This window comes from Thamnophis sirtalis, unplaced genomic scaffold (genome assembly GCF_051295495.1).
Source record: "Thamnophis sirtalis isolate CommonGarterSnake01/CBP01778 unplaced genomic scaffold, rThaSir2_p1.2 scaffold_3, whole genome shotgun sequence".
Lineage (NCBI taxonomy): Eukaryota > Metazoa > Chordata > Lepidosauria > Squamata > Natricidae > Thamnophis > Thamnophis sirtalis.
This window is the reverse complement of record NW_028261383.1, coordinates 4,583,302-4,597,129: the sequence shown is the minus strand read 5'-3', so window position 1 is coordinate 4,597,129 and position 13,828 is coordinate 4,583,302. Positions and strand designations below refer to the sequence as shown.

Here is a 13,828-nt window from a genome sequence, read left to right as displayed (position 1 = left end):
TTCAAAGTTTTCAAAGCTTCGTGAATTGTTTTCCCCTTGAGGATTTCCATGTATGGAATCCTTCCCAAGCACTCTCTAAATTTATTGAAATCAGTTCTTTTAAAGTCCAAGACTATAGTTTGACTTTTTTCTATTTCTTGTTTTTGCATTTATGTTGAATTCCATAGTCACGTTCCCACCCCACCAAGGATTCCTGTAACTCCAATACCTTCTATTATTACATCTCTCTTTACCAGCTTCCTTGTGAAACTGACAAACTACAGACATGCAGCAGGAAACTCCTGACAATGATAGGGTTAGAAAGGTTTTTATTATCTTGTGTTAAATACAGCAAATATAATCTTAGATTTTCCATTTTCTGTATTTGGTTGTACATAATAGAATATTTTTTGTATAAATATCTCTGCCAACTTTTACTTAGGGCATTTGATTTGGTGCTCCATCCCAAGATTGAAACTCTCCATTGCTACAGGAATAAACAACTGAAAGCTTCCTTCCCTGATCCAATGTGAGTTATTGACAACTCACACCAGGGAAACAGAATCCAGGTGAGACACAGGCCATGTTTCAAATCCTGGGTGTGTGACCTTATATAGGCTAAGGGTAAAGGACAGATATGATGTTTTGACTGCTCTAAAGAGTTTAGTGGCCAGTTGGAGATTCAAATGGATATGTATCATCACATAACGCTATAATTTAACTACTCTTTAATTATTTCAAGCTAAATGGTTGCCCCATCTCATGGATGGAGAGCAGTTTGCACCATTTTCTAGGTGTAGCCTGCTGAAACATGTTGAGAGCTGAAATTCTTTAGTCTCACATTTCTACATTTCTTCGGGTCATAAGCTGCTCCTTTGTATTCAGGTCTGGCCTCAGAATGATAATGTAGCTCTTGGGGATGAAGATGCAGCCCAGCAGCCCAGCACTGGAGGCCAACATGGAGAAAACCTGAACAGCCACCATATATTTCCCTTTGGTGCTCAAGTAGGTGGGAACAAAAGTCACCCAGACACTGCAGAAGACCAGCATGCTGAAAGTAATCAGTTTGGCTTCATTAAAAGTTGCTGGCAGATTCCTGGCCAGGAAAGCCACTGTGAAGCAAATAGCAGCCAGTAAGCCCAGGTAGCTGAGGGTTATGTAGAACATGAGAGCAGAGCCTTCGTTGCATTGCAGGATGATCACTCCAAACTGGGAGTGAAAGTCAGAGGTAGGGAATGGAGGAGAACGTCCAAGCCAGATCGAGCAGATAATAATTTGGACAGCAACAGAAGAAAGGATGATGGAGTTGGCCAAGCCCTTCCCCAACCATCTCTTCACTTGATTTCCTGGTTTTGTGGCCAGGAAAGCCAACACAACTGTGATTGTTTTTGCAAGGAGGGAAGAAATGGCAACTGAGAAGATGTTGCCAAAAACTGTTTGTCGGAGAAGGCAGGAGGCTTTCCTTGGTTGACCAATGAAGAGAAAAGGAGATAAGAAGCAAAGCAGGAGGGACACCAGAAGAATGTAAGAAAGGTGTCGGTTGTTGGCTTTGACAATGGGAGTTTCTCGGTATTTAATGAATATGATTAAAACAAAGCCTGTCGTTAGGAACAAGAGCACGGCAAAAGAAACCAGAATGATGCTCAGATTTTCTTCATAAGATAGGAAGGATGTAATTTTGGGGATACATTGGATTCTGTCCTGATTTGGATATTTATCATCTGGACATTTGGTACATTTTCCCATATCTGAGAAAACAAAAATGTAATATTTCTTCAACCATTCTTCCATTTACATTTCAAGTAATAATTTCCTGGAACATCATCTAATACTATATATATATATATATATATATATATATATATATATATATATATATATATATATGTGTGTGTGTGTGTGTGTGTGTGTGTGTGTGTGTGTGTGTGTGTGTGTGTGTGTGTGTGTGTGTGTGTGTGTGTGTGTGTGTGTGTGTGTGTGTGTGTGTGTGTGTGTGTACACATATACATACATACACACACACATAACAATATATAACAATATTTATTTTGCATTTTTTTTTGGATAAAAGCTGATGATATCAGCAACATTTACCAAGATGCATTTTGTAATATCCCCATAAAAGAAAATAAAAGGAATATCATTTTCTAACAAAAAAAATATTTATTTATTCCCTCCCCCCATCTTCCCACCGGAGACTCTGAGCAGTTTATAAGAATAAAAAACAATAAAACTCTTAGAAAAAATATTTCAGTAACAATAAACATATAAATCATAACTAAAGATGGGGAGGTGATGGGCAATGTGTGCAGGGGGAGTATTTAAGATCTTCTATTGATCCATCAACAATCTCCAGCTAATATTGCTAATAATTGGGAAAAGTCTTTGGACACAAATGATTTTCTGTGCAATATGCACAGCCTTAGTAGAAACCTATATAATTAATAAATAATAATGAATTAGTTAATTCTTCTAGAGAGAGTTACAGTGTCCTGCCTAATGCACTTTTTAATATACCAAACAATCAATCAGAATACATCTGCAAAGGAACTTGGAGATCTTCTAGTCCACACAGACAACCCGCTCAACCAGGATATCCTAAACAATTTGAGACAAGTGGCTGTTCAGTCTCTTTTTAAAGCTTCCAGTGATGGAGCATCCACAGCTTCTGAAGGCACACATAACCATTCCATTGGTTGATTGTTCTCACTGTTAGGAAGTTTCTCCTTAATTCCAGATTGCTTCTCTCCTTAATTAGTTTCCATCCATTGTTTCTTGTCTTGCCTTCTGGTGCTTTGGAAAATAAATTGACCCCTCTTCTTTGTGGCAAATATTGGAATACTGATATCATGTCACCCTTAGTCCTTTTTTTCTTTAGATTAGCCCATACCCAAATCCTGCAGCTGTTCTTTTAATCTCCAGGCCTTTTAGTCTCCAGGCCTTTATGCATTCTAGTTCCTTTTCTCTGCACATTTTCCTGACTCTCAACATCTTTTCTGTAATGTGAGTGTCAGCCTCTGCTTTGCTGCTGCTTCGGCTGCCATTGTAATGGGGAGGGGGGCATGGTAATTGGGAGGGGAATCATGATGTGTTGGAGGAAGATTCTAGGCACTGACCTCACCATCTTACTGCGCATGTGGAGGAAGGGAGTTTCCCGCCAAGGTTAACTGTCCGGCATTCCATCCTGGTGATGTCTTTTGAAGTTATCTCCCACCTGACAGTTGGGTGCATTATAATTGGACTATGGACTGGGGTGCCAAGGGGAGGGGATTGAATTATACATGATCTTCTTTGCTTTCATGCCTAATTAACCAGATTCAGCTTAGCTTTGCTACTGTTCATTTATAATTAGTAAAAGTACACTTGATTTCAAGCAAATGGAGTTGAGTGGTTTCTTTCCTGATTATTAAATGAAGTCGCATCTGACAGTGAGCAAAACTGGATTCCGTATTCCAGATGAGGTCTTACTAAAATTTTATAAAGTAGTACTAATACTTCATGTGATTCTGATTCTACGCCTTTTTTTATATAACCAAGGATTGTATTAGCCTTTTTGGCGGCTGCCACATCCTGGATTCAGAAGATTTTTATTTTGTGAAATGCTGCCTTCAGAAAAATCTAGTCTTGCAAATTATATCAAATGGCTAATGGGAGAATTACTAACATGGATGTAATGAGGTGCCCCCCAAACTATGCACACCATCTCATTGTGGACCTGTGATACCTGCTCAGCTATCCTGAAAGGGAAGCCCATATAGAATGCATTGCAATCATAATTCCAATATGTGGAGCTAAGACAATTCCTCGAGTTTCAAACAATTTAGATATGTTTAGAAAGGTGAAATTGGCAGGACTCATCCAAACTAAAAAGCAGAAAAGATATTTCCTCTGACAGGAATGAAGTTTGCCCAATCTGCCATACCCTCCAATCTCTATCCAGCTGCTACTTCAAGGTCTTTTTGCTCTTCTCTTCTTCCCTTTAGATAAGAAACTGTGTGCTTTAAAAGTAATTTTTTTTAAAAAACCAACCTGTCTTTTAATATGCAAATTCATAAAAATGTTCTAAATTAATCCATTCAGTGGTGGGATTCAAATTTTTTTACTACCGATTCTGTGGGCGTGACTTGGTGGGCATGGAATGGCAGGGGAAGGATACTGTAAAATCTCCATTCCCTCACCCCTCTAGGGGAAGGTTAATGCAAAATCCCCATTCCCTCCTGATCAGCTAGGACTCGGGAGGCAGAGAATAGATGGGGGCGGAGCCATTTAGAAGTCATATTTACCAGTTCTCTGAACCACTCAAAATTTCCACTACCAATTCTCCAGAACTGGTCAGAACCTGCTGAATCCCACCTCTGAATCTACTTCCATAAAGCCTGTCCTTTTCTTTGGTGTCACCCACCTTGCTGTGTGGAGATGGTCCCCTCCGGACAAGGAATGCAGTCATAGCAGCAAACTGGCTGTCCTTCTCGAGCCTGCTTGAAAAATCCAGAATGACATTGGTCCACACATTTGGACTGAGGCAGAGACTACACAGAAAAACAAAGAATTTGAACAAAAAATGATAGGACTAACCATTCATTGAAAATGGCAGTTGACGTGGCAATTAATCAAGTAGTCTCTGAGTTTCACTGAGCTTAATATGAATTCTCTAACTAGTTCTGGAGACACAACTACTGACAATTTTTTCTCTTAATTCCTCCCTTTTCCTTCGGTAATATACTTATACAATCTGAAGGGATGAAATTAATAAAAGATTTAAGTATTAAGTGACAACAGTGGGATCTTCCTTAATTAAGGCAGCATGAATTCCTCCATTCCTCATATATGCATGCTTTTAAAATACGATGATGTATTCATGCTTTAAATTTTACCAAAGGTTTATGTAATTTTCATTCTATTGGATTTATTAAAATAAAAACTGTGGTGAAGATAGTAATTTCTGGCTTGTACGATCCACAAAAGATCTCTTCTGGTCTACCTAAAACATTGCAAGGCTGCTTCCCTTTGAAAGTAATCAAAAACAGTGTCCAAGTTAAGATACAAAGGAATTTTTTCTTACAAATTAGTGCTGTAAATGTTAAAGGAGATGTCCTTTGTTTATTTGTATTTTCCCCTCTTTAATTTATATGGTTTCCTACTTGGTCCCATGAGAGTAAAAGTGACCACTCAGTTTCTAAAACTATAGTGACATGAGATGGAGGTGAGATCAAAAAGGTTAAGCCAGAAATCTTTTGCTACACCAAGACGTACGGTAAGTATGAGTCCTCTGTGACAGTGGTGGGTTTCCATTTTTTTACTACTGGTTTGCTCATACGTGTGCATGCGCAGAAGTGTCCAAGTGGGTGGGCGGAGCCTCCTAAAATTGCTACTACCAGTTCACCCGATCCAGGCCAAACGGGAGCAACCCAACTCTGCTCTGTGAGGTAGGAATATTTGTTAAGACCCAGCTAGTAATTCAAGACAAGGTCCTTTCTATAAAAGAACAACAATTAGGTGTTCTGACCCCTCCTCCATCCAGTAACGAAAGCCGAGACACGCTTAATGAGAATGTCCTTTAATAGCAAGACCAGACTCTCGATGGCTGAAAGCCAAGTAAACAAACAGATAAGGACCTTGGCAGCAAGTCCGACAAACCTTGGCAGAAATTCAGACAAACTCTGGCAGCAATCCAGCCTACCAAGTTAGTTTCTCTTTAGTCAAAGTGTTGACTTCTGCAAGAAGGGCATGGCACAAGCAGTCTTTTTTATAGTCCAGAGAGGAGCCTAATTACCATCAGCTGAGTGTAATTACCTCCTGTAATTACGTAATTGTTCTTGATGCCGAGTAGCTCTTTGACAGTGTGCACCCCGGAAAAACTCACTGTTGGTTTCTGGATCACTCTCCCTTGTCTCCTCCCCACTGATCCAAGGCTCAGGCACCACCTGGTGGCCAACCAGTCTCTCTGTATCCTGCTCAGAGTCGGAACCCTGTCCAGGGTCCTCCACATCCTCCAGGGCCGACTCATAGGGCCCCTTGCTGTTGGAGTCTGGTGGCAGCTCCAATGGCTCCTGCTGGGCCACAACAATTAGGTGACACCAAATGGCATGGCAAAACAGACCTATATTTATTATTAATTAGATTTGGAGACTTCCTTTTGCCCAGGTTGTCTTAAAATAGCTAACAATCAGGAGAAACAATTGCATTCAAGGGTTTTCTGATGAAGTGCCCTCTTACAAGTCAAAGACCAAATCTAAGTTGCATCTCTTTAAAATTGTTCCACTTTACTTCCAGTTTCACAAATTACTTAATTTTGGATCAAAGTCATATCTCAGTGCCTCTGTTCTTTTGGGGAAAGACATGTTTTCTCACCCCAGGCCAGTGATTATGATTTCATGGGACGTGAGGGCTTTGGACTCTTCTTAGGATTAAAACCGAGGTCTTGAGGCCGTTATGGACTGGATGAGGGCTAACAAGCTTGTACTCAACCCGGAGAAGACCGAGTGGCTGTTGTGCTTTCCTCCCAATAATTCGATCGGTGTTCCATCGCTCAGGCTGGGGGGTCAAACTCTATACCCCTCAGAGAGGGTTCGCAACTTGGGAGTCCTCCTGGACCCACAGCTGACTTTTGACCATCATTTGACGGCTGTGACCAGGGGGGCATTTGCCCAGGTTCGCCTGGTGCGCCAGTTGCGACCCTACCTGAACTGGGAGGCCCTCACAACGGTCACTCGGGCCCTTGTGACCTCTAGGCTGGAATACTGCAACGTGCTCTACATGGGGCTGCCCTTGAAGAGCATCCGGCGACTCCAGCTAATTCAGAACGCAGCCGCGCGAGTGATTGTGGGTGCACCTCGGTTCACCCACATAACACCTATCCTCCACGAGCTGCGCTGGCTACCTGTTGATCTCCGGGTGCGCTTCAAGGTGCTACTTATCACTCATAAAGCCCTTCATGGTAGTGGGTCTGCGTACTTGAGAGACCGCCTCCTGCCAATTACCTCCCTGCGACCAATAAGATCACATAGATTAGGCCTTCTCCGAGCTCCATCTGCCAGTCAATGCCGACTGGCAACTACACGGAGGAGAGCCTTTTCAGTAGTAGCTCCGACCCTTTGGAACGATCTCCCCGTGGAGATTCGTACCCTCACCACCATCCAGACCTTCCTCACAGCCCTTAAGACCTGGCTAGCCCGTCAGGCCTGGGGACAAAGATAACTGCCCCCACCCGAATGATGAATGAATGTTGTTTACTATTTTACTTCTATGTATTGTTGTGTCTATTGTCTGTATACCCCCCCCCCTTTATTTTATGTAAGCCGCCCTGAGTCCCCTCAGGGAAAAGGGCGGCCTATAAGCATCAATAAATACTAAAATACTAAAATACTAAAATACTAAAAGGATATCGCATTACCTTGTGGGGAAAAAGTGAGGTCTGAATAACTCTTAAAAATATCACAGACCACAAATCCAGAAGTGGGTTTCTGCTATTCACCCCAGATTCTGCTTGCGGAGAAGCATTGCACAAGTGCACATGCAAAAGCAAACCGGTGGTAAAATAAATTGAACTCCACCACTGCACGGACTTGGATTTTTAGGGTACACTTTCCTCAACCAGGACAAGCTGAATCCTTATTCCAATGATGATTTCTAACTGAAACCAGAGAACCTCCATCCACTTCATCAGATTAAATTTCATCAGATTGAGTCCAACCCTGAACTCAAGTCAACAGAATTGCTTTCTTCTTTGCTGTATGAGAAAAGGATTGATCAAATGGAGGTTGTCCTCGCCACAGTCCTTAGCACTTGACAACCTGTTTTATAAAATACCAGATTGCAAAAGGGCCATGAAATGTGTTCTAAAAATGTTGCCTAGCATTCCATGTTGGACTGTGCTGATTCAACTTTTTAAAATGCTACAGATTATAACATGCAAAGGAAAGTTTGGCCAGTAGTACCGAAGCCTTCCAAGCAATCTAAGAAAACTCAAAGAGTTCCATTCCCAGAATTCAGTTATCCTTGAATTTCATCTTGGCCCTCTTGAAATGGATCCTACAGCTTTCAAAAATAGAGAAAAGACACCAAAATTTCTCCCACCTTGTTGAGCAGTTTTAGTTGTGACAGAGTATCTTGGTTGATGATAAGTCTCTGTCTTTCAAATGTCCCCAGTTGCTCTTTGATGGGATCCTTCTTGGGGAGAATCACCAAGCTCAATATATTCAGATCTCCTGCTATTTCCCCATTTTGGTCCAAGTACACTTTCTTCTGGGAAATATTGCAAAACTCATTCTTCTCCAGAAAGGGATGAAGCTAGAATTGAACATTCAGGAGTCTTAAAAATAGAAACCTTGATTTCTTATCCCCTGTGGTCTTTTCACATTTAAATCTTTCTTCTAAGGCTGTCTAACTTTCAAACAGAGTTGGGTAAATACATGTTACCAATATATTCAAGAGTGAAAAATTTTCAACAAAATTTGATGCTCATTGGGAAAAAAGGCAAATGCAATCATAAGAATTGCAGGAAGTGAATGCTTTGTTCTGGAGAGACCCCCCAACTCAAGTATCAGGTCTCCTTCAAAGTACCATGCTTTGAGAATATGTTACACAGGATTTCTAAAATCATAATTTATTTAAAACGCATGCATCTTTTAAAAATTAGCAGTGTTTAATATCAAAATATATCTGTCACGGTAGCTGTTCTAAGAGGGTAGATTGGTAAAACCTCTTTGCCTTTTGTAGCACAAGCAGGTTGAGATGGTTCAACTCTTTCTCCTTTAGATTCCTTCCTAGAAGGAACTAATTTTGATGGTTCCTCACTAGGACCCCATACCTGCCATGGCTGCAGCCTTGGAGCCCCAAATGTTTCTTCACCCTCCTTTCTTTTCCTCCTGAATCTAGAGGAATATGCAGCATTCAAGGCATGGGCCAGAGTCATAATGACACTGTAATATTGGTCATCCGTTGTGATTTTAACGCTATTCTTTTTCTTTTGTGTCCCCAGTGGAGCTTTTTGTGTGCATCTTCTTCGCCCTTTGACCGAAAACACATATTTTGAAAAAGAACAGTGAAAACACTGATCTTGAAAGTGGGGACTCACAAAAAAATTGGATTCAAAGGCATCATTTGATGGCCTTTCTTTTTCCAGAAAACTAAAGCTCCACATACTATGGACATATTTGCGAATTGTGCTTGAAATAATTGGATAATGCCCTATGCTTGTTAGAATAAAGATTTTCCCTTCAATGGGTCCTGGCAAACCTTCTAGTGTTAAATGGAAAGGAAGAATCCTGTCCGAAATGGATTCATATTCCATGAAGTGAACAAAGACATTGACTTGTCTCCACTTAGAGAGGGCAACTCTGAAAGCTGCTGTAGGTGTACTTGTTGAGAATCTTTCTGATATAACAACACAAATTCCATTCCCGACGAGCGTTGGATTAAAAGTCCTCATGAAATTCTCTCCCTTCTCTGTGTCTGAAGCGAAGAGACCAATCAAGGTCCATCTGAAATGGAGCAGTAATTGGACAATTCCTGGGTACTCGATGCCTTCTCTGGGCTGCAGCTGATAGAAAAAGGGGAATTGACTTTTGTCAGTTGGAGCCTCTGAAGCAGTTTTAATGCTGATCTAAAAAATGAAGAATGTTGTTTTATTAAAACACAATTTCTAATATAATTTGTCAGTTTTACAATCAAAGAGGTATTTAATTTATTTTGTTTATTCTGATATAGAGGATTTTGTGATTCTCTCAGTTTCCATAGCTTCCATAGAACAATAACTGTATGTCCAAATTTTAGGCAAAAAAGAAGTTGTATAAATTACCAAATCAGTTGTGAGGGTAGAAGCTGACGTCTTTTTATGATGAATTTCACAATGAATTTATTAGAGTAAAAAATAGTTGACATATTGACTAATATGCTTGTAATTTTTAAAAATAAAAATGATCAATTAATTTTAGTGCTCACGATGAGCTCATAAAATATATGCATTTTATGAACTATAGATAGGATTGGGACTTTTTCATTAATCTGGGATTTGTTCATCATTGAAACTATCATTATTTTGGCTGAGATCAAGTATGTCCCATCACTGCTGCATCTTTTTCATGTATACACCTTTTCGTTAAACACAGAGTTTCTCCTCATCTTCAGAAGTTTGCACCAGAAGTCTCCAAAAAAATACAGATGGTGTCTTGTGAGCATAGGTCTGTTTTGATCCTTGCTACCTCTCCATTGTGACTCTTCATCCCCAGCCATGATACCTATAATGCCCATGGTGAAAAGCAGTTCTTGATTTTCTAAAAGAAAGTATGGTTGGATTTATCGCTTACCTACCACCACTCCATTCACTTTACCAAATAGAGTAATACAAACCTGTGGGACTTTGTAGGGAGCTACCAATGTTGACATATGGATGGAGATGTCCCTATTGGCTCCCTCAACAAGCACCAAAAGATTGTCCTTTCTTCCACAGTTGTAATTGGGAACATTGGCTTCTCCAGTAGATAGTATGTCCAACAAGGCATCTGAAGTTCCGAATGTATGATCATAGTTGTCATGAATGTTGTACCCCAATGTAAGATTGTGCAGGAGCTGGGGAATCTTGTTGACTACTTGAATGGTGAATATGTGGCATTGCAATGTTATATGATTGATGCTAAACTGATTTGTAGGTAAACTACTGTAAAACAATGTTCATGCTATTATCAACAAGAGAAACACCAAAATGCTTTTAAAAAATATAATAATCCTCTTTGTCTCCAATTTTAAGCCAATTTTAATCCAAAACCAAAGACAAATGATAGACACCATCACAATTTTATTTTAAGGAGTGTTGGAAAGAGGGGATGGAGATAGAACTCCACCAGATACAGAATCACAAATACACAGTTTTTGTAGAGATACTAATTTTCATCTCCCACTATCAAGGATTCAGAATCATTAAATCATTAAAGTAGAACCATCATAAAAGGAAGATGATGTTTCATTAGTGAATCAGAACAGCAACTGTAAAAACAAGTATATCTTTCATAGATCTTGGAGCACCGGGGAACTTCCAGAGGACTGGAAAAGAGCTGATGTAGTTCCCATCTTCAAAAAAGGAAAAAAAAAAAAACATCCAGGAAACTACAGACCTATCAGCCTGACCTCAATACCAGGAAAAATTCTGGAAAAGATAATCAAGCAACGAATTAACAAAAAACTAGAAGTAAACAAAGTAACAGCCAAAAGCCAACATGGGTTTGTCAAAAACATATCATGCCAGACTAATCTTATTGCATTCTTTGACAAAGTGACAAAATTCATGGACCAGAGGAATGGCGTCAATATAATTTATTTATAATTTACTTGGACTTCAGTAAGGCTTTTGTTAAAGTAGACCATAACCTACTACTAGATAAAGTTAAAAATGTGGGTTAGACAGCATCACCACCAGATAGATTTATAACCGACTGACCAACCACACTCAACGTTTAGTCCTTAATGGAACTGCATCTACATGGAGGGAAGTATGCAGTGGAGTACCCCAAAGCTCTGTTTTAGGCCCAGTACTCTTCAATGTCTTCATCATGATTTGGATGAGGGAATAAATGGGGAACTCATCAAATTTGCAGATGACACCAAGGTGGCAGGAATAGCCGACACTCCAGAAGATAGGCTTAAGGTACATAAGGATCTTGACAAATTTAAACATTGGGCACTATCTAATAAAATGAAATTCAATGGTGAAAAGAGTAAGGTTCTACATTTAAGAAAAACAAAATTCACAGGTACAGTATAGGTGGTACCTTGCTCAACAGTAGTAAATGTGAGAGGGATCTTGGAATCCTAGTGGACAACCATTTAAAAATGAGCCAGCAGTGTGCAGCAGCTGCCAAAAAAGCCAAAACAGTCCTAGGCTACATAAACAGAGGGATAGTATCAAGACCACATGAAGTGTTAATGCCACTTTATAATACCTTGATAAGACCACACTTGGAATATTGCATTCAGTTTTGGTCGCCATGATTTAGAAAAGATGTGGAGACTCTAGAAAAAGTGCAGAGAAGAGCAACAAAGATGATTAGGGACTGGAGCTAAAACGTATTAAGAACGGTTGCAGGAACTGGGTATGTCTAGTTTAATGAAAGAAGGACTAAGAGAGACATGATACCAGTGTTCCAATATCTCAGGGGTTGCCACAAAGAAGAGGGAGACAAACTATTCTCCAAGGCATCTGAGGGTAGAACAAGAAGCAGTGGGTGAAAACTAATCAAGGAGAGAAGCGACTTAGAACTGAGGAGAAATTTCCTGACAATTGTTAGAACAATTAATCAGTGGAACAGCTTGCCTCCCAAAGTTGTGAATGCCTCAACACTGGAAGTCTTTAAGAAGAGGTTGGATAGCCATTTGTCTGAAACAGTATAGGGTTTTCTGCCTGGGCAGGGGGTTGGATTAGAAGACCTCCAAGGTCCCTTCCTACTCTGCTATTGTATTGTATTGTATAACAAGTGATCTTCTATTTTTATAAGGAACAGACAATTCTAAATAAAAAGTCATCTATTCCTATATGTATCACTGAATGCTTATTAAAATTTGGAATTGGGCTGAGCAGAAGCAACTACAACCAATTCAATCACTACTTTAAATAAATATTAGTATTCAAGTAATGGATTCAGAATTTGGTGGGGAGAGAAAAATTATCTAGATCTGTTTCAGTTTTTTTCTGTCCCACTTTTACATCTGAGACTCTTCCACAAAATATAACAAAGAGAGAAATCATGGAAATCAAAATGATTCAGGAAATCAGACAAGTCCGACAATATAGGAGCAAGTCAAAAAGAAGAAAAAAAGATGCAGTCTTAGAACTGCAAATGTGGGGTGGGAGGAGAATGCAGCTCCATCACACTGAATGACTTACGAGTGAATATGATTATAAGGAGCCATGTTGAAAGGCAATGTTGTATGTGACGTTGTCAATACAGTGATGATCATACTAATGAGATGGTCTCCTGGCCTGAAATAATTCCATGGTTTATTTCCATCCTGCTGCTCCAAACTCAGTGGGCACTTCACTTTTAGCTTTTCAGAGACTGTCTGAGACACCAGCAGCATCAAAAGCAGGAGCAGGTGGTCCATAATTCATGGGGCTGAATTACTCCTCTTTCTGTCTCCTATTTTGAAAAAAAAATGCAAGCTTTCCAAGATGGAAATACTAGTGGGTTTGCTGATTAAGACAGAGATAAGTCAAACTTCCCCTGGAAAGGATAGAAAGGGACATTTAAGAGCACAGTGCTACCTGTATTAAAGCTTGTGCAAAACACTCAGCATGACTAGAAGCATTTATCCTTCTCCATGTTGCTTGAGTATGATATTTACAACAAAAACACACAGGAATACATAGCAAAAGAGGTCCAAAGACTGGGATGGCGATAATTACAGTGAGAAACAACTTCTCCCCTGAGGCTTTCAAACCTCTTCAGGGCTCCATTTGCACAGTTGCAGTTGGAGAACAGCATGCTTGTGAAAAACCAAAGATTTTTTTTGCTGTTCAGCAAAGGGTCTTCGCCTTCTTATTGTTACATGTGATTACGTTGGTAGGAAATGTAGGAAATTTGATAAGCAAACAAACAAACATTGATGATAAGAGTGAATCCAGGTGAATATCTTCTGATAGCCTTCTTGATGATGTGTTCTCTTCTTGTTCTGAACCAGGCTTCCTTAAACAGCAAGAAGCAGAATCTTGGTCCTGGCCAAACCCCTTTTATTTACACGACTGTAAATAACAACTGATTCCTTTCATTCACAGTCTGCAAGGCTTAGCAGTCTTTCAGAGAAATGTTTATCAAATACGAACCTTATCTCATTTGGCGAGCTGTCGAATAACTAATCT

General features: G+C 39.8%; 1 protein-coding gene across 1 annotated transcript; it reads right to left on the bottom strand.

Annotated features, from left to right (window-relative positions):
* Positions 1-816: 816 nt before the first annotated feature.
* LOC148047050 (vomeronasal type-2 receptor 26-like) lies at positions 817-13,074 on the bottom strand. The gene is made up of 6 exons (XM_087707704.1): positions 12,857-13,074; positions 10,330-10,636; positions 8,789-9,583; positions 8,056-8,268; positions 4,382-4,508; positions 817-1,727 (listed from the first exon to the last, which is right to left on the bottom strand). Exons 1-6 carry the CDS (start codon positions 13,072-13,074, stop codon positions 817-819), a joined length of 2,571 nt encoding a protein of 856 aa, XP_087563830.1.
* Positions 13,075-13,828: the final 754 nt, after the last annotated feature.

Coding starts and splice junctions, on each gene's coding strand:
- LOC148047050 (XM_087707704.1), bottom strand. CDS start 13,074: ATGGACCACCTGCTCCTGCTTTTGATGCTGCTGGTGTCTCAGACAGTC. Junction 9,584..10,329: donor CTCCCTACAAAGTCCCACAG/GTTTGTATTACT, acceptor TTCATTTTTTAG/ATCAGCATTAAAACTGCTTC. Junction 1,728..4,381: donor GACCATCTCCACACAGCAAG/GTGGGTGACACC, acceptor TTGTTTTCTCAG/ATATGGGAAAATGTACCAAA.